Source organism: Phoca vitulina, unplaced genomic scaffold, assembly GCF_004348235.1.
Source record: "Phoca vitulina isolate PV1807 unplaced genomic scaffold, GSC_HSeal_1.0 scaffold4, whole genome shotgun sequence".
NCBI lineage: Eukaryota > Metazoa > Chordata > Mammalia > Carnivora > Phocidae > Phoca > Phoca vitulina.
Window position 1 is genome coordinate 82353045 of NW_022589707.1, and position 19139 is coordinate 82372183.

The 19139-nt window shown below is 49.5% G+C and overlaps 1 protein-coding gene across 2 annotated transcripts in view; it reads right to left on the reverse strand.

The window, feature by feature from the left end:
* The window catches only part of LAMB1 (laminin subunit beta 1), a 71136-nt gene that overhangs the window by 13812 nt on the left and 38185 nt on the right, over positions 1-19139 (reverse strand). For both annotated transcript variants that reach the window (XM_032402395.1, XM_032402394.1), the window contains exons 19-25: positions 17825-17968; positions 17405-17636; positions 14255-14418; positions 13395-13619; positions 11671-11885; positions 11001-11097; positions 755-1124 (exon numbers count right to left, since the gene is read on the reverse strand). In XM_032402395.1, coding sequence (XP_032258286.1) covers positions 755-1124; positions 11001-11097; positions 11671-11885; positions 13395-13619; positions 14255-14418; positions 17405-17636; positions 17825-17968 — 1447 coding nt within the window. The remainder of the gene's footprint in view (positions 1-754; positions 1125-11000; positions 11098-11670; positions 11886-13394; positions 13620-14254; positions 14419-17404; positions 17637-17824; positions 17969-19139) is intronic.

Consider the following 19139-nt stretch of genomic DNA (forward strand, 5'->3'; position numbering starts at 1 on the left):
TTGGGAGCAGGAGAAATGGTCGAAAAATGAGCCCCGAGAAGTTGAGCATCACTCAGAGCTCAGTTCTCTCTGCTTTCACTGGCAAAATAGACACCAGGCAGAGAGGATAACCCGGAGAAGGGCTACGAGGAGAATTTTTCACTGAGGAGAATTTGTTCTAATTACAGAGGGGAGCACTGCTCTAGCCAAGCGGCGGCGGAGCTGCAGGAAGGACTTGGCAGCAGGGGTCTTGCTGTGGGAATGGATTTCCTGGTTAGGAGCAAAGCGTAGGAACGACGACTTCTATTCATCGTGTTTTTGGCAATTACACTATCATTTCACAGATCAATCCTTCTGCTGCTCTGTAAGGTAAAGGTAAATACTGCCTTCCCCTCCTCCGGAGGAGGGAAGAGAGAGACGCAGCCTAAGTGAGTCATTCAAATTCTCAAGCCTAGCAACTAACCAAGCTACGGCTCATTTACGGAGCCTCTGTCTCCGAAGCCAATGTCCTTGCCATTCTACTAGCTCGGAGCACCGTTCGCAAAGAGGAGCGCTGAACGGGACCCGCACACAGTCTATTCTGCAGCCTCTGCAATTTGGTCAGTGTTCACTCGCCCAAATGCCCAGAGTGAAGACTGCTGGAAAGCCAATGACCCGGCCTCCGAGTTCACTCACAGGGCACACCACGCCTTCTGATGGAGGCACCACGCCTGGGCATCTCTCAGCAGGTTGAAACAATACTGTGAGCGCCTTCCCTGGCTCAGGGACTACTTACTCCGCTTCCTCAAAGAGATCCCCAATGTTTTTCAGCGGCTCCGCGGCGGGGCTCTGGGCCAGGATGTCTCTGATCTCATTGACTTTTTTCTCCACCGAGTCCACCGTCTCCCGGTATGGCCCGATCACACCGCTGATCTTCAAGGCCTTGGCTTTCTCCAGGAACTTCTGGGTCCGATTGGTCAACTCGGCGATGATCACGTCCCAGAGAGCAAAGCACTGGTGGCAGGGAGCGCAGTCGGGGAAGACCCCCGAGTACCCGCGCGTGCACTTGTCACAGCGTGGACCCTCGACCCCCTCGACGCAGATGCACTGGCCAGTGGACTGGTCACACTGTGGTGTCTCAATGCCCCTGGGGTCACAGTCACAGGCTGGAAGGGAAACAGCACTGGTGATCCACCAGATCACAGACCTCCGCGACAAGACTCGGCATGCAGAAGCCGCAGTCACGTGTCTACCAAAGGCTCGGAGAGACTAGAGCGGCGGCGTCCTCCAGTCCAGGCATTACCTGGACACTCGATAACCGCTTAGTAACAGTAACACTAGTAATTTTTTTAGGGTGACACTTATCGTGCCTGGTGTTGCAGAAATGGTTTACATGCGCCGTGTCACTGAACCTTACGGGAGAGGTGACTTGCCCCAAGTCTTACAGCCAGGAAATGGCTGGGCCAGGATTCAAGTTCAGCCTATTGCAACTCCAGTCTGTGCTCTTAAACTCTGGCCCACCTCTGCCTCCCTTTGACTTTGACTTCCCCACAGATGCTGTCAGTGCAGACAACTCAGGTGACATCCTGACGACACTAAGGGACAACTCCTAACATCCCTCACCCGACCTGGTCACCAAACAGAATGGCGAATACTTGCTGAAATGCAACAAACTTGATAAAAAGAAAACTCAATGACAATGAAGTCACAGGCATTCTAAGTATCTAGTTTAAAGGCTTTCAATGAAGTATAGCGTGTAGGTATCTGCCACTGTGAAAACCAGCCCCAGCGCTACGAGCACAGGCTCAGGAAATGTCAGAAGTGAGAGAAGGAACCCGGGAGCCGATCAGCCCCAACTTCTCACTGGCCCGACCGGGCTGGCATCTTAGCCAGAACCAACTGGTAAAGGACCTTGGCTCACATTACTTATCACAATGCCTGTGCCATTGAATCCTGGCTTAGAGCCCCAAATTGCAGGAGATTAACTTATTTTTTTTAAGGATTTATTTATTTATTTTGGGGGGGAGGGGCAAAGGGAGAGGGAGAACCTCAAGCCAACTGACTGAGTGTGGAGCCGGTCACCGGGCTCAGTGTCACAACCCTGAGATCCTGACCTGGGCCAAAGTCAAGAGTTGGACGCTTAACCCACTGAGCCACCCAGGTGCCCCGGGATTAACTTATTTTTATATCAACACTTGATATTTCACAGTATTTGTATAGTGTCTGAAAAACAAAAGGCCCGTACAAATATCTCTGGCCTTAAATCCTTTCGGGGAAAAGGTGGGGGATATAAAAAATATCAAAAAGCCCCCCCCCCCGCAAAACAAATATATTATTTCCCCAAGGATTCCAAGGGTAGGAGTCCATCTGAAACCACTGTTTCCATTCTCAGCACCAAGCACAGGGTTCACTGGTGCTCAACAGTCTTTGCCAACTGAGGTTCTAACTTCATTTTCAGTACAGGCACGCAAGGGACATTTACATACCCCACTAAAACAAAATCATCTTCCTACTCTTAGTCTCAGGAAACAAACTGAGGGTTGCTGGAGTGGTGGGGGGTGGGAGGGATGGGGTGGCTGGGTGATGGACATTGGGGAGGGTATGTGCTATGGTGAGCACTGTGAATTGTGTGAGACTGTTGAATCACAGACCTGTACCTCTGAAACAAATAATACATTATATGTTAATAAAAAAAACTTAAAAAAAAAAATCATCCTCCTAAAAACGTAATTTTGACTGTGGCAAAACACAACACATTCATGCTCTCAGATAGTGTTGTAAAACCGTCTTGAGTCAACAGCTGCTCTTGGTCTCCGAAAGTCTTTCTAAGGAAACATCTTCCAGAACCAGTTTCACTGATGGTCCTGAGATTTGCTCACTAGCCTCTACCCTCTAAACCCAGAGAGATGCGCCTGTCGTCCGTTCCTGTGACCCTTGCCACAGCCCGCCTTCTATTGCTAGTTTAATCCCTCATTGCCTTCCTTGGCCACTGGCCTCCCCGCGCCCGGGCAGCAGGTCTGAGGAGTGCAGCGGTGGGGTGAGAAGGCTCCACTGCCTGGCGGCTGCCCATCCTGCCTTCCCCACCCCCCAGCTATGCAACCCTGAGCTGTGCACTGAGGAAACCGAGTCACTGACTTCACATCTGTAAGATGGGGTAATAACTGTATCTACCCCATAGGCTCGCTTTCAGGATACGGAATAGCTTAATTCCAAAGTGCTCAGAGGAATGTCCAGTTCATAGTGAGCGCTCGACGGACAGTTTCATCATCATGACTTTCAGTCCGGCAAGTGTCTGGTAGTTTGCTGCCCAGAGCGAAGCCTGAGCACATTTCCTCTGGGAAACAAAGAGCTGTCATGGCCTTCTGTTTATCTTTGTATACTTGCCAATAACATCATGATTTTTTTCAAAGATTTAAACTATGGAATATTCCAGTCTTCAACTTTTGGGTTGAAAACATAGCATTCCCTTCATGCCTTGGGTTTTCAAAACTAAACTTTTTTTTCCTTATGCATATTGTTTCTTTCCAGGCACTTCTGGCACTTTGATTTTTCCTATGCTTTTGGGGTCATTCTTACGAGTCAGGGAGCAGCTTGAGCGAGCTGTGAATCACTTCAAGCGTGTTCCCTGCACCGTTATTTCTAGGACATGTTCCTGGAGAGAAGGGTTCTGTGATCAGTAAGTTCAGCAAAGAAAGACATTCTCCTCTGGAAGATTCCAAACAAACATCAGCACATTGAAGGCTCAGAGGAGTTCGGCAGGAGAAACCTCGTTTCGTGTCGTTTTTACCCAGTTGTATCCCAAACTCATTTGACCACAGACTCTTTCCCCAGTGGAATAGTGGGAGACACCCAAGAGAAATAATGGGAAAGGTGTCAGAAACTGCTGCTTTCAACAGTTTCTGAGGATCAGAAGAACAGTAAGAAATTTGATGATGAAGAGTTTACACTGTTTACACTTTAGGAATGGATTTCCGATGTCGTTTGGTAAAATTCGGTCATCTTTCAGAAAGCTAGAAGTTACGTGGGTCATCTAGGTCCTAGCCTGTCACACTTGGGCGTACATCGGGATCACCTGGAGGGTCCACGAAACACAGACTGCTTCCCTCCTCCCGTCCCCTCACATTCGAATCCGAATCCGTAGGTCTGGGTGGGACTTGAGAATTTGCATTTCTAACAGTTGCCAAGTGCTTGCTGACCCTCTGTTAGTTCCCCAGCTGTTCTAGCCTTCCTTTTGTATGTTAATGTGTGCTTGTAGGGGTGAGAGAGAAGGGGGGGAGGGCGAGAATGGGGAAGGGAAGGAGGGGGCGGGGCGGGGGGTTGGTGGAGAATGTGTGTGTGTTCATCCTTCAAAGAGTGGAGCTGCCGCAGTCATGACTTTGGGCGTAGGCCAGTGCGGGCTGACGCACGACCCTAATGACCTATGTAAGAAGAGGAATGCATGACGCCATTTGTAAACAATGGGATTGCTCAGTCTGCTTCGGCCCTGCTGGCCCCAGTGAGCAGAGCCATGTGGGGCCTAGGTGGCCCAGGAGACCTGTGCCTACTTGATTCTCTCTCCTAGGTTTGGGACAACTGAGGCAGATGGGGCACATTTAGTTTGGTTAGAAAATTCTTTCTTTCCCATAGATAATGCAAAGGCACACATTAATTCAGTCCTAAAAAGGTTCTCACTGGATTCATACTTGGGGCAAGGGATGGGTCCATTTTTTAATTTCTCTAATAATTTTTCATTTTCTTACTCTCATTCTGTCAGGGGCATCTTTGAGGGGGCGAACACGGGCCCCAAACTGTAGGATTTAAAAGGCAGGTGCACTCCCGTGAAGGCTTTCTCCTCTGTGGAGAGAAGTCCGGGCCAGCGCTCCAAGGGCAGGCAGAGCTCCGGCTCTCTCCAGAAGACAGGACCGGGTTAGCTAAGCTAACCAACACCCCTTTCCTCTAACTGAAAAAGTAGAGTCAAATTTCACAGATGGCTGGACTGCAGTTTCATCACTGAACACTTCCAGCCTGAACTTTCTCTGGAAGGTCACCAAAGGACTACACTGTATCAGGTTTTCAAACTGAAGTGGGGGAAACCGCTAAGCTCCCGTGGACACGTGCTTCCAGAACTGCTCCTCTCCTGGGGACGCCTGGGACGCAAACATGGGAAGGCCCACGTGTACCACTTTGTACAAAGACACCCCCCCCAAAAGTACTTCCCGCTGAAGCAGAAAGGTTGGTTCTCACCTGACAACTGAAAACGTCACGGACACTGAAATTATGAAGGAGACCCTCCAATCCCAGCTCACATTCGCTGGGATCTAAAACTTACAAACTATGCCCATGGTCTCTGACGAGGCCAGTGGTTGTTCTCCTCTCTTCAGAGGAAGGGCTAGGGGTCTAAGTGGACCGACAGCTCAGCCTGCTTCAAGAAATGGGATTCTCTGGCAGAGGATCGAAAACTTTCTCTTGAAAAGAAGAAAGTATTTAGCAAAAGTTGTGGCCTGATCTTTAAGATGAACAAGTCATGAAGATGAAGACTAGCATTTTAAAAATGAACCCGTAATGACTGTCATGAGCCATTAAGAATTCCACCTTCCCCTGCACATACATTCTCGGCTATGCGGTCAGTAGGTTTCCTTTGTTTCTACTAAATTTTCTCATCGTTTAAAAACATGATCTCTAAGAGCTAGTACATGAAGAATAATGCACCCAATTTACAGATATTGAGGCCTAGAAGAAAACACTAGCAAGTCAATCCCAGAACAGGAAACATTAGCCTGTGTGCCTCTTAATCAGTAGGTTTAACTTCCTGCTTTCTTTCCATCCGTCCCGCTCCTCCTCCAGGCCCCTCCAACAACTGAAGGCCTGGCAGTCAAGGCTTCCATAGTCTAGTGAAACCGAATCGCCCCCATGGGTCCCCAGTACATGGTTTCCTGAGGGCGCCCCCACCCCCCACTACTAACAAGAGTATTTGTGGCCCTCTAGAGAATCTAATTAAATCTGATTCCCCAAGTCATGCTGCATGTTGCCCTTATTGACCTCTAGCCAGGGCAAGAATTCCTCTCTCAAAACCTGTCATCTGGGGCGCCTGGGGGGCTCCGTCGGTTAAGCATCTGCCTCCAGCTCAGGTCATGGTCCCAGGGTCCTGGGATCGAGCCCTGCATCGGGCTCCCTGCTCTGCAGAAAGCCTGCTTCTCCCTCTCCCTCTGGTTCTGCCTACTTGTGCTTGCTCTCTCTCTCTGTCAAATGAATAAAGAAAATCTTTTTTTTTTTTTTAATTTATTTATTTGACAGAGAGAGACACAGCAAGAGAGGGAACACAAGCAGGGGGAGTGGGAGAGGGAGAAGCAGGCTTTCCATGGAGCAGGGAGCCCGATGCGGGGCTCGATCCCAGGACCCTGGGATCATGACCTGAGCCGGAGGCAGACGCTTAACTGACTGAGCCACCCAGGTGCCCCTGAATAAAAAAAATCTTTAAAAAAAATAAAAACCTGTCATCAAGGACCCTCCAGGCCTGTGGAAAGAACAGGGACATTGGGCCACACAGGCCTGGCTTCAGAGCCCAGCTCGGCCCTCACCTGCGGTTTTTGGGCAAGTCACTTAACTCCTCTGAGCCTAAGATTTCTCAGCTGTGAAGCGGAGGTTATATTTATCCTCATAGATGATTAGTTGTAAGGATAAAAGCAAGAATATGTATTTAACATCCCTACAAGTGCTCAGCACACACACAAGTGCAAACGGCCCCTACAGCTAACCTTTTCCATGCAACCTTGCTGCATGACTCCAGTTCCTATGGATCTGGTCCTCCTGGGACAGTTGGAAAGGTCTATACCCCTCTCTTCCTGCTTCTTGCCATCAGGTTACCCTACGTGCGCCATTTCCTCACGGGGCCTGCCAGAGCCTGGTGCCCAGGGGGCCATGCTTCTTTGCTGGGTCCCCACCCCATGAGGCCGAGTGCACGCTCGGCTCTGTGCTGGTATCCAGCCTGCCTGGAGAAAGTACTATGTCCTACAATCAGGTAACGGGGTTATTCTATCATGGACCCTGCCTCAGAGTAGGGACTCTAGGATTAGCTCTACTGCCCAAAGTTTCACGGATCCTCTACCTAGGCAGTTCTACTTTACTGTAAGGGAAATTTAAATTTTCTAGTCTCTTAAATGTGATTTTTAAAATTTAATTTTATTATGTTATGTTAGTCACCATACATCATTAGTTTTTGATGTAGTGTTCCAGGATTCATTGTTTGCGTATAACACCCAGTGCTCCATTCAGTACGTGCCCTCCTTAACACCCATCACCAGGCTAACCCATCCCCCCACCCCCCTTCCTTCTAGAACCCTCAGTTTGTTTCTCAGAGTCCATAGTCTCTCATGGTTCGTCTTCCCCTCCGATATCCCCCCTTCATTTTTCCCTTCCTTCTCCTAATGTCCTCCATGTTATTCCTTATGTTCCACAAATAAGTGAAACCATATGATAATTGTCTTTCTCTGCTTGACTTATTTCGCTTAACATAATCTCCTCCAGTCCCATCCATGTTGATGTAAAAGTTGGGTATTCATCCTTTCTGATGGCTGAGTAATATTCCATTGTATATATGGACCACATCTTTATCCAGTCATCAGTTGAAGGGCATCTCAGCTCTTTCCACAGTTTGGCTACTGCGGACATTGCTGCTATGAACACTGGGGTACATACGGCTCTTCTTTTCAATATTTAAATGTGATTTTGGGAGCACCTGGGTGGCTCAGTTGGTTAAGCATCTGCCTTTGGCTCAGGTCACGATCCCAGGGTCCTGGGATCGAGCCCCACATTGGGATCCCTGCTCGGAGAGGAGCCTGCTTCTCCCTCTCCCTTTGCCCCTCCCCCTGCTCATGCTCTCTTTCTCTCTCAAATAAATAAAATCTTTAAAAAAGGAATGTGATTTTGCTTTAAATTCTCTACCTCCTCAGTCCCACCATTTTATTTATTTATTTCTTTGGCCTTGCTAACTTCCGTCTGGGGACGAAAGGTGGGAAGTAATGATTTCACTTGCAGAAATGAGCCCCCTGGCTCATCAAACTTTCTCTATAAAGGCCTGGACAGGACATAGTTAGGCTTTGCGGGCCACAGATCAGACACAAACGCACCGCACAGGCAGTGGGCTGGGTTTGCCCGCCCCTGGCCTGGCCGGGACTGCCCTGCAGGGGACACACGTGCTGTGATTAGGATCATGTAAGATAAGCCTTCCCTCTACTAACAAGAGTATTTGTGGCCCTCTAAAGAATCGAATTAAATCTGATTTCCCAAGTCATGCTGCAAATAAAGAATAAGGTGGGTAGCGGTAAACGAATCCCAGCCTGAGAAAAGAATATAAGTGTCTTAAAAATTCAAGTCTGAGCAAAGGAATGCACTTCATTTCTCTATTAAAAACAATTTGAAATGAGAAATAAGCATGATGGGCCTCTCACCTATGGCCCACATTTCCCATTTGTGCTGATTTAAGAGACACTGGCCTTTTCCAACAGCCAGAGGCCCTCCCTTTGCTATCTATGAATCAACAGAAAGATTCCTCGTGTGACCCTTTGACTCCCAAAGAGCACAATGGAGAGCTTGGAGCTGAGGTTTTCTCCGGCACGTTCACTGGTGGGTGGATGGGATTCTCTCCATCCCCAGCACAGTGGTGGGCTTGTTCAGACTTGGACGACTGGCCAAGAGCCCCAACCCGCCTGGACAATAGGAACATTCAACAAGTCATAAGTCTGAGGCTCCATTCATTTGTCTTTCACACAACTACATTTTTTTCCATAAGGAGAAAACTTCGCTATGACCTTAAGCCTTCCTGGAAGCATGCTGTTTACCAAATGGCACCAGAAAGTCTCAATCTGTGCCCTGGAAGACTTGACATTGAAGACCATTGGGCAATTAATTACCTATTCTTAAGAAAAGTAGTCCCATTCTTTCCCCATGGTTGCATCTGATTTTGGATGACACCTGTTCTCGTCCCTGCTCATTGTCGGACCCTGTCCCCCCATTTCCATTTGTGACCATATTCCAGTTCCTCCAGGGCCCTGATCTCCATGTGCTGCTGCATTTTGGCCCTGCCTCATCCGATCATACTAGCCCTGCCTCGCTGCCATCCTGTTCACACAAGGCCCAGTGGCGGCCATGACCTCCCCATGGCTAAGTCCCGATTCTGTCTCTGGAAACTTTGCAGGTTAGGAGCTTTCTCCAGTTCGCCCAGGTCGTCAAAAACATTTGGGTCCCAACAGTTTCTTATGTAACAGGCTGACATTTTTTCTGGATACCACAAAGTAGTTGGTGGACACGGATGCCATGGATTTCCCTCTTTGCAAAGTTGCTAAAACATGATCTAACTTTTGACCAGAACAAGCTGATACTGTTCCTATAAGCCACAATTGCTCTAGCAGATTTAGAGCTGAAAGTTTGAGGATAAAAGGGTGAGGGGTAAAGTTCTGAGCACTAAATGAACAATTCTCTGATTGACTAACTCGGGGAACGGGCTTTTCATGCTCACAAAGCTGAGATGGAGCGAAAGGTCAGCAAGCTTTGGTGGCCAAAGCTATTTTGCCAATGACACATGCTGGTGGAATCGGGCTATAAGCGATGATAGAACCATTATCTGGAGCAAGTCAAGCCCTTGGGGCATTACAAGATTGAGGAATCTGCCAGGAGAGTGATTGGAGCCCCGGAGAAACCCTATTTTAAACAGGATGTTACTTGCGGGAGACAGCCTGGAGCAGGCATCCCATTGAATGTCGCAGACCTTCTCGTGGAAATGAGAAAATGAGATCCCATGAAAAACCAACATCTGGACTAATGGCCGATGAAGGAAGGAGCACCTGCTCATCCACACTGTAATCATTTCTGTGGAACAAACCTTCACCTGAGATGTTGGTACAAACCCTTCTGGCTAAGCCTTCACTGAAATAACAGATCATATGTCTTGTATTCAGGCCTTGTCCACTGAAGTTTGCCCCCCTGTTAAGGAACAGATGGGTGGACTCTGAAGGAACACGTAGTATCTCTGTTTCTCATCTTTGATAGGAGATACTCAGTGCTTGAAGCTCTGTATCATTTCTTGCCACAGCTGTCTCCAAAAAAGAAAAAGCTCACTTTTTATTTAGAGTCCAATAGGGACTGATCATTTCAGATGTGTCACAAGGAAAATACATAGAAGAACGGTTAAAAAACTGCAAAGATAGTTATCTGTACTTATAAGCTTGAAAAGTGGGGAAGACAACCCAAGCAGGAAAGAAAGACTAGTACACCAGAATAGAAGCAGTCTATGAAAATCCTTCCTACAAATGCTTTTGCTTTAAGATCCGAAAAAATACCTGGCAGGTCAAAACCAAAACTGCAACAGCACGAGAATTAAGCAATCCTTACGATCCACATGATTTTAACAAGTTTTTCTTCTGAAGAAGTCGTCAAGTTTTCCCTCATACTCCTGTTTGTCATAAGCCTAAGTGAAAATCTGGCTTTTATTCACATTTAACAGACTTGGGGCTCCTGTCACCTCCTCCTCTGTTGTGCAGAGCGATGCTGGGATATGGCCCTCCGGTTCCCACCGGTGGGGACAGCATGCTACCGCACATGCGCCGAGGGCCTTAACTATCAGCAGAGTCTACCGGACACACTGGAACCACACGAGCCGACCAGAACCACATTTAACTCTGCGTGTGCTGACAAGGAAGCCGGCCACAAGGTACTGTTCACGGGAGGGGGAAAAATCAGTTTGCAGAACGAGGTCATTAAGATGAGCCCATTGGGTCAAAAGCATGTGAAAAAGCCATTCCGTGTGTCTTCATGGTGCATGCATGCCCTTGTGCAGAGACAAAGACTCCCCTACCGCCCTCCCTCGGGGGATGGAGCTGGAAGTCAGCAGCTCGCCCTTTACGACCTGCCCTTCCATGGGGCAGGATCTGTTAGATTGTTCTCTGAACAATGAGCTCGAACTGCTTTTGTCACGAGACCTACAAACCAACTCCCCGGTACAAAGAGCTGCGGCACACGTGTGTTGCCTCCGGCCCGCCCGGCGCCCCCCGAGAACACCCGCGGCTCACCTCGGCACTCCACGTTGGGGTCTCCCCAGAAGAGCTCCTGGCACTCGCTGCAGGTGCGGCCTCCGAAGCCGGGCATGCACTGACACTGTCCCGTGAACTGCGGCCACAAGACACAGCCCGGTCACACGGGCCGGCGGGCGCGGGACTCAAGCAGAGAAGCCCCCTCGGGCTCTGACGTCCCCCCCGCCCCCCGGGTGCCCAGGGCCCCTGCCGGCCTCTGACTGCTCTCCAGCAACGAGCGGTGGAAAGGGCCAGAGCACGTCACGCTTCATGTGCGGGTTTCTTCACACGCCACCAGTGAGCCTAGGCCTCCTGCGACGCGCCTGCCGTGGGGACACGTCGCTCTCAGGGTGTGTCAGGAAGCAAGAGCACAACTTACCGTGCTGATATGGCCACGTGCTTCCTTTCAGGCCGTATCGCTAAGCAGGGAGTCTGGTTCGGCAGCAGCCAGGTGTGGATGAAAAACAGCACACACCTGTGCATCCTGATGGGGGGGCCTGACCCCCGGTCGGTGTTGTGGTAGCCGGGCTTCGCGCCCTGGCCGCGAGGAGGTGGGGGGCCCTCCTCTAACTGGGGCAAAGCCACCGAATGGGCTCGCCACCCCCCACCCCGGACTCCTAAAGGGGAGTCCTCACGCCACACGGCCTCGTCCCCGGCCACAGCGCCTCACCTTGTTGCACGACGGCCCGAAGGAATGAGCGGGATCGCAGCCGCACGGGTCACAGCCGGTCCCGCTGGCCAGCTGCCAGGTGTCGGGCGCACAGCGGTCGCAGTTCTGCCCGAGCACATTGGGAAGACACAGGCACTGGCCCGTGGTTCTGTCGCACCGGCAGTCGGAGCCGTTGCAGTGCTCCTGCCCCGTGCCCAGGGTATTGCAGACACACTCTGGAAACGAACGGTGCGATCCCATTTACTTACACTCAACAAGCTCCTAGAATCCGTGAAATACGCAGATGATACGGAAGTTAGCTACGTTCTAATGGCTAAGATCGGCCCTCCCCAGGTTTTGGCCTGGAGATGCAAACAAGAGGGAAAGGAACGGGGGCGCCTGGGTGGCTCAGTCGGTTAAGCGTCTGCCTTCAGCTCAGGTCAGGACCCCAGGGTCCTGGGATCGAGCCCTGCATTGGGCTCCCTGCTCAGTGGGGAGCCTGCTTCTCCCTCTCCTTCTGTAGCTCCCCCTGCTTGTGCTCTCTGTCTCTCTCTGTCAAATAAATAAATAAAATCTTAAAAAAGAGGGAAAGGATGGGGCGCCTGGGTGGCTCAGTTGGTTAAGCGACTGCCTTCGGCTCAGGTCATGATCCTGGAGTCCCTGGATCGAGTCCCGCATCGGGCTCCCTGCTCGGCGGGGAGTCTGCTTCTCCCTCTGACCCTCCCCCCTCTCATGTGCTGTCTCTCTCATTCTCTCTCTCTCAAATAAAAAAATAAAATCTTAAAAAAAAAAAAAAATTAAAAAAAAAAAAAAAAAAAAGAGGGAAAGGAATGGAAATGATTTAAAAAAAACCCCAAAAACAAAAAACAAAAATAAAAACAAAACAAAAACACACAAAAAACCAAAACAACAAAACCAGAAAAACCCCACTAAAACTGCTGTTCTTCAGAAATTCTTACAACGTAGACAGTTCTGACGTTTCCCAGGCAGATCAGGACACATTTTGCCTACCAGCATTTCTGAAATACTCAAGAGTTTTAATAAGCTGCTGGCGAATCATGTTAAAATTAAGGACTTAACTGGAAATAACAAAAAAATATGCCGTGGGACTTGGGATGTCAGGACTTCAAACCCTCGGCAGGGAGCAGCAGTAACGGATGTGTCAGACAAGGCAGGTGGAGGCCCCGCGAGCGGGTAAGGACCAGTCCTGCTGACCCTCCACATTCCCCACGTGTCTGTATAAACAGGGGGGCCTAGGGGCGCGGCCTCCGCAGGAGGAGATGCTGACTGATCTCCTGCTAAGAGAGAAAGGAGGAATTCTGCAGGAGACACTGGAGAGATGTTCCTTCCTTCTCCCCCTCAGGCAGGCAGGCTCCACCCACCGACGGCAGGAGGAAAGGTGCCGACCAGAGTGGGTACTTAGGACCTCCACGTCCTGGCCCAGTGGCAAGTTCACGGGCAGAACATAAAATCAACGCACTCTATTGGGTGGCACTGATTTCTGACACAGCTGCAGTTTCCTTTGGGTTCCCTCCCTCAGGCACTGAGCCACATCTTGAGACTTCAGTCCTGCCAGAAAACGAGGATGTAACAAAAAGAAAGGGTCAATCTCATCCTTCTTTTGTCCAAGACAAAGCTTGTCAGGTGTTTTCCCAGAGGAAACAGACACCCGAAGAAGAACATCCCCGACAGTGAAGAAGGCGGTGGAAATCATCGAAAGGCGGGCGAAGGGAAGCCGAGCTTACTTCGACAGTCCTGCCGGAGGGCGTCCCCATAGTACCCGGACCGGCAGACCTGGCACTGCTCCCCCTCCGTGTGGTACAGGCACTTGAGGCACCTCCCCGTCTCCTTGTCGCAGGCTTCCGGGTCGGTCGTGTCGATGTTGTGGTGACACTGGCAAGGCTGACAGGCGCCCCCCACGTCCGAGGGATTGCCAAAGAAGCCTGGGGCACAGTCGTCACACCTGGAGCCTAGGGACCAAGCACAAGCCGTTCGGCTTGCTGACTGACACGTCCCGCCCCCCCGACACTCCTGCCGAGAGCGCCGGCCCAGGAGGTGCTGGGCTCCTGGCCGAGCCCGGGGTGACCATGTCATTAGCGGGAAAGAGGGCCTGAAATCTGGGCCAGTGTTTCTGAACTACGGCGAGGCATCACTAATATCTGAAACCGTGGCATCAAGGAGGAAATGAAAGGGAGTGATCACAAGTTAAGTCCACTCCGTAAGGCTCGGCAGAGCCTGGGAGTGTAATCGACAACAAAGAACATATCAAGTTTGGCTAATTCAGGTGCCTGGGGATGAAGTTCTGCTCTTCCTTCTGCCCACTATGTGGCCACCTCACCACGTTGAGCCTCTTCTGCCGGGAGCTGGGGAAGGGATTCAAGTGCGCTTGCTCTCCTGCTCTTAGAGCATCATCGCCGACACTCAAGAATTTACTCCACGTGCCAAACAGGGAAAAGAGCATCTTTTGTATGTCACGTTCCCTTCGGTTTTAATTAAGGTTGGTAAACATGATACTAAATTGTCGCACTCTTCATCTTTTTCCTTCATGCACAACTAAAACTCAGAAAGACATGTCCTTTCCTCCGGAAGTCTGGACCTTACTTACCGATGTGCCCAGGATTACAGACACAAGCCAGCTGCAAAGTCACGGGGTCCTGATAACAGCTATTGGCGAACTGGCGTCCGCTGTCGGGACCGTCTGGGCAAGGACAAGGGCGGCAGTGATCTCCTGACCCGATGATGGGATCGCCATAGTAACCGGCCAAGCACCTGCATCAGGCCCAGAGGAGAGAGGGCCATGAACCACCATTGTAAGAAACCCATTACAAGAAAGAGTCCAAGAAACCGTGTTCTCTGCTTACGAACATTCACCCCCCATTCCTCCTATTTCCACTTGGAAGATTTTCCATGAGGGCGGCGGTTCTCCAATGTTCGCTCCAATCAGAATCCCTTGGAGGGCTTGTTAAAACAGGCTGCCGGGCTCATCCCTCCATTTCTGACTTAGTCACTCCCGTGTGACGCTGATGCTGCTCGTCTGGGGATCACACGTGCAGGGGCACTGCATTAGGACCCTCACTCACTCCTCCCCAGAAGAAGAGGTACATCTCCTCACCTGCCCCCTGTTGTCCTATCAGCTGCCTGCCCGCCTGCCCTGAGCATTCTGCCTTGCATTAAAGAGTCTGGGGAAGGAGGTGGGCGTGGCGGGGGGGGTGCAGGAAGGCAGTGTGTGGTTGTCTGTCTGTCTGCCCCTGCCTGGGAGGGGTGATGAGTTAGCAAGCCCATGGGGGCTTGTTCCGCATTCCAGCCTTCACCAGTGACAAAGCTGATAAGGACGCTCTCCAGCTGCAGGACTCCTGTGTCTGTCAGGTGGTTTCAAACTAGGAGAGGCAAGAGGGAGGTCATTTACCGACTCCCACCTCCTCTCCTTACAGATCAGGAACCCACGGAGGTTAAATGACCTGCAAGGCTCACACAGCCAGTATGTAATGAGCCAGGATTTGAATTCAGCCTCCTGACTTGTAGCAAGGCATTCTTTTACTATGGGATGCTGCTTTTCAACATTTCTCAACATGACTGGTTGATTTGGGGTTACTTTTTCTTCCTGTAACAAAGGGTGAAGGAACTTTGGAGATCATCTAATCCAACCTATTCTATCAGCAGATGGCTGGACACTCGGAGAGGTGAGCTAACTCACCCAGGGCTATGGAACAGGTTAGAAGCAGAACTGAACCTGAGGTCTGAGGATTTCCAATTCATTTTGTTTGTCATGGTTTTTGTTATTTGGGTTTTTTTTGGGGGGGGGTATTTTTGCTTTTTTTCTTTTGAAATGGGTAATATTTTTTTAAATGGGGAGAGGGGAAGGAGATGAAGAAAGAGAAGGGAAAGCTATTCAGAGGAGATTAACATTCTATTTAATTAGACACAGACAGGATACAAGAACACGTCCTCCAATTATGTGCTGGGAAAGTCAGCAGAGATGAAGCAAGTTTGTACAACGGGTTCTGAGAAAGTTTTCTAGAAGGCTCTTCTAGGTGAAATAAATCCAAATACCTCATGATAGAAACTGAGTGTTCATTTCCTGCCTCTCCCTCCATCCCCCCCTTGGGAATGAGCTGAGCCCAGAGCGGCTGCTTGAATTCACAGGACTGAAACTCTGATCATCTTGCAATGAAGGAAAGAATGAGGAGAAGTTGCCTCACAGAATCCCAGATACTTTTTGTCATCCAAATGTAGGACTAAACGTTTTTCCCCTCCCACACCCTTTCGCATTTTCCTACAAGAAACAAAACGCTTTACAAATAAAATCCAAACAGTCACAAATATCAAGCCAGCTCTTCGCACGGGATGCTGGTCATGCCACATTGCCCGCCCCCGCTCCCCCCACTGCCCGTGCTGGATTTCACACCCGCGTGGTGGACGACCACCTGTGTTCCCTGCCTCACCCTCTTGTTCTTTTTAATCTCATTTTCTTATCTGTCTGTCTCTTTTGAACTCATTCTCCATCTCCCAAAGAACAATAATGAAAATCTTAATGCAGAAAAAAAGAGATGACATTAATATATTAATAACTGTTTCCTTATTATCTTCTTACAAGGCAATTTTGTGCTTGAAAGGAATAACTTTCATTCAAAGGAGTAGTTACTGGAACCTCCAAATTCTTTTTTTTTTTTTTTAAGATTTATTTATTTATTTGAGAGAGAGAGAGAAAGAGAAAGCACACAGAGGGAGAGGGAGAGGGAGAGGGACAAGCAGATTCCCCGCTGAGCCCGGAGCCCGAGACGGGGCTCGATCCCAGGACCCTGAGATCAGACCTGAGCCGAAGGCAGAGGCCTAATGGACCGAGCCACCCAGGCACCCTTGGAACCTCTAAATTCTTGAACAGCACTCTAGCACAAAGCTGAAAACCCCATATTTGCTTCCACGCATGTCTTCCCAACATAAGTTGATCATATATTCAATTTCCACTGGCAATTTCTCTTTCATCTGATGAACAATTTTTGCACTGAGGCATTTGCTGACATTTTAAAAACAGAAGTCCCAGATAGAGTGGATGCATGTTAACTGAGATGAAAGGTGGAGACCATTACTCCAAAAAAAGCAGTTCTCGTCGCAGATCTTTCATTAGGAATGAACAGCCTAAGTCGGCATGTAATTTCATCATGTGGATTATTATCTACTGAGCTTGGCCGTAATGTTATTAGGGGCACATTCTAGGTCCTCTTTTGCTGTATCTAGCGTAGTGCGCTTTACATCCGTAATAATTATTCAATTAATTTGCTAACTGGAAAACAGGTCTACTTTTGCACATTTTATGTGGCCTCCTGGAAGCTGGAGCTGCATGAAAGTGTTTCAAAAAATAGAGTTGTCTAAAATGCCAAATTCTATTTGGATGTGGTTTCTATTTTGACCCAAATGAGGCATTCACATTTCAGAACGCTCATCCTAGGTGAGAATCTGCTGAGACCGAGGATTTCTGTCCAGATCTAGGCTGACCTCCGGATGGCGCTCCAAGGGGGGCAGCTCATGTTTGTTCTCTGCCGTATCCCAGCACCAACATGGCGCCCGGCACACAGAAGGTATCAACTAAAGGCACGCCCAGTAATGGAATGAGTTCCTAGGAAATACGGAGCTGGTCGGAAATGAACGAGCCTTCTGGAATCTGGTAGACATTCTGCCTTGTGTTTGTCTAAGATGCTGTCCGCTCAGCCCAAAACCATCTCCTTCTCTTTACTTTGGAGAGGAGGTGAGCACGTACCTTTCACAGTTGTGCCCCGTGGTGTAGTCCTGGCAGCCCAGGCAGGCCCCCGTCGCTGAGTCGCAGTCATCGGCGTGGCCGTTACACTGGCAGGGCTGGCAGCTCGGGAAGCCCCAGTACCCGGGTAGGCACTGGTCACACTGCCGAGTGTTCACGCCCTGGAAACACTGGCATTGGCCGGTGATGGGGTGGCAGAAGGCGTTGACAGATCCTTGCAGGTGGCACTCACAAGCTGAAGAAAGAGGCAACGGGGGAACCACCCTGAGAAATTCCTTCAATGCAAACCCACCCCAGAGAGAAGCACCCCGTGCTCGGGTGATCGGTTTGTGGAGCGATGCCCCACCTTCCGGAGCCACGGAACCCACACCGGTATTTCTCAGATTCACCTCAGTGAATACGTTACAATTCTGATTAACTTACGTTTGCATCCACTGGGGCCAAAGCCAAAGGTGCCAGGAGCACATCTGTCGCAGGTTCTTCCAACCACGTTCGGCCGGCACTGGCACTGGCCTCCATTGGGGTCGCAGACGGAACTCAGTGAGCCCTGGGGGTCACATTCACAAGCTGTAGGGAGAGAGAGGCCAGAACCCGTGACACGGAGCAGCCGATCCCGGGAGAGAGAGGAGCGAAGCAAGTCACTCGGGCTCTGAACCAGACCACCCCTTTCCTCGGGCTCGCCCCGATCCCTCCTCTTTACTACCTTGGCTCATTCTTCCTGTTTAAAACAACGTCATCTCCATAAAGAAACAGAAAAACATTCCGTGCTCATGGATTAGAAGAACAAATACTGTTAAAATGTCTATGCTGCCCAGAGCAATCTACACATTCGGTGCAATCCCTAATCAAAACGCCATCAACATTTTCACAGAAAAGACCCCAAAGAACCAAAGGAAGGTTGAAAAAAGAAAAGCAAAGCTGGCAGCATCACAATTCCGGACTTCAAGCTCTATGACAAAGCTATAATCATCAGGACAGTACGGTACCGGCACAAAAACAGACACATAGATCAATGGAACAGAATAGAGAACCCAGAAACGGACCCTCAACTCTATGGTCAACTAATCTTTGACAAGGCAGGGAAGAATGTCCAATGGAAAAAAGATAGTCTCTTCAACAAATGGTGTTGGGAAAACTGAACAGCCACATGCAGAAGAATGAAACTGGACCATTTCCTTAAACCATACACAAAAATAGACTCAAAATGGGTGAAAGTGAAACAGGGATCCATCAAAATCGTAGAGAACACAGACAGCAATCTCTGTGACCTTGGCCGCTAGACACGTCTCCAAAGACAAGGGAAGCAAGGTCAAAAATGAACTATTGGGACTTTATCAAGATAAAAAGCTTTTGCACAGCAAAGGAAACAGTCAACAAAACCAAAAGACAACCGACAGAATGGGAGAAGATATTTGCAAATGACGTATCAGATAAAGGGCTAGTATCCAAAATCTATAAAGAACTTCTCAAACTCAACACCCAAAGAACAAATGATCCAATCAAGAAATGGGCAGAAGACATGAACAGACATTTCTGCAAAGAAGACATCCAAATGGCCAACAGACACATGAAAAAGTGCTCAACATTGCTCGGCAACAGGGAAATCCAAATCAAAACCTCAATGAGATAGCACCTCACACCAGTCAGAATGGCTAAAATTAACAAGTCAGGAAATGACAGATGTTGGTGAGCATGCGGAGAAAGGGGAACCCTCCTACACTGTTGGTGGGAATGCAAG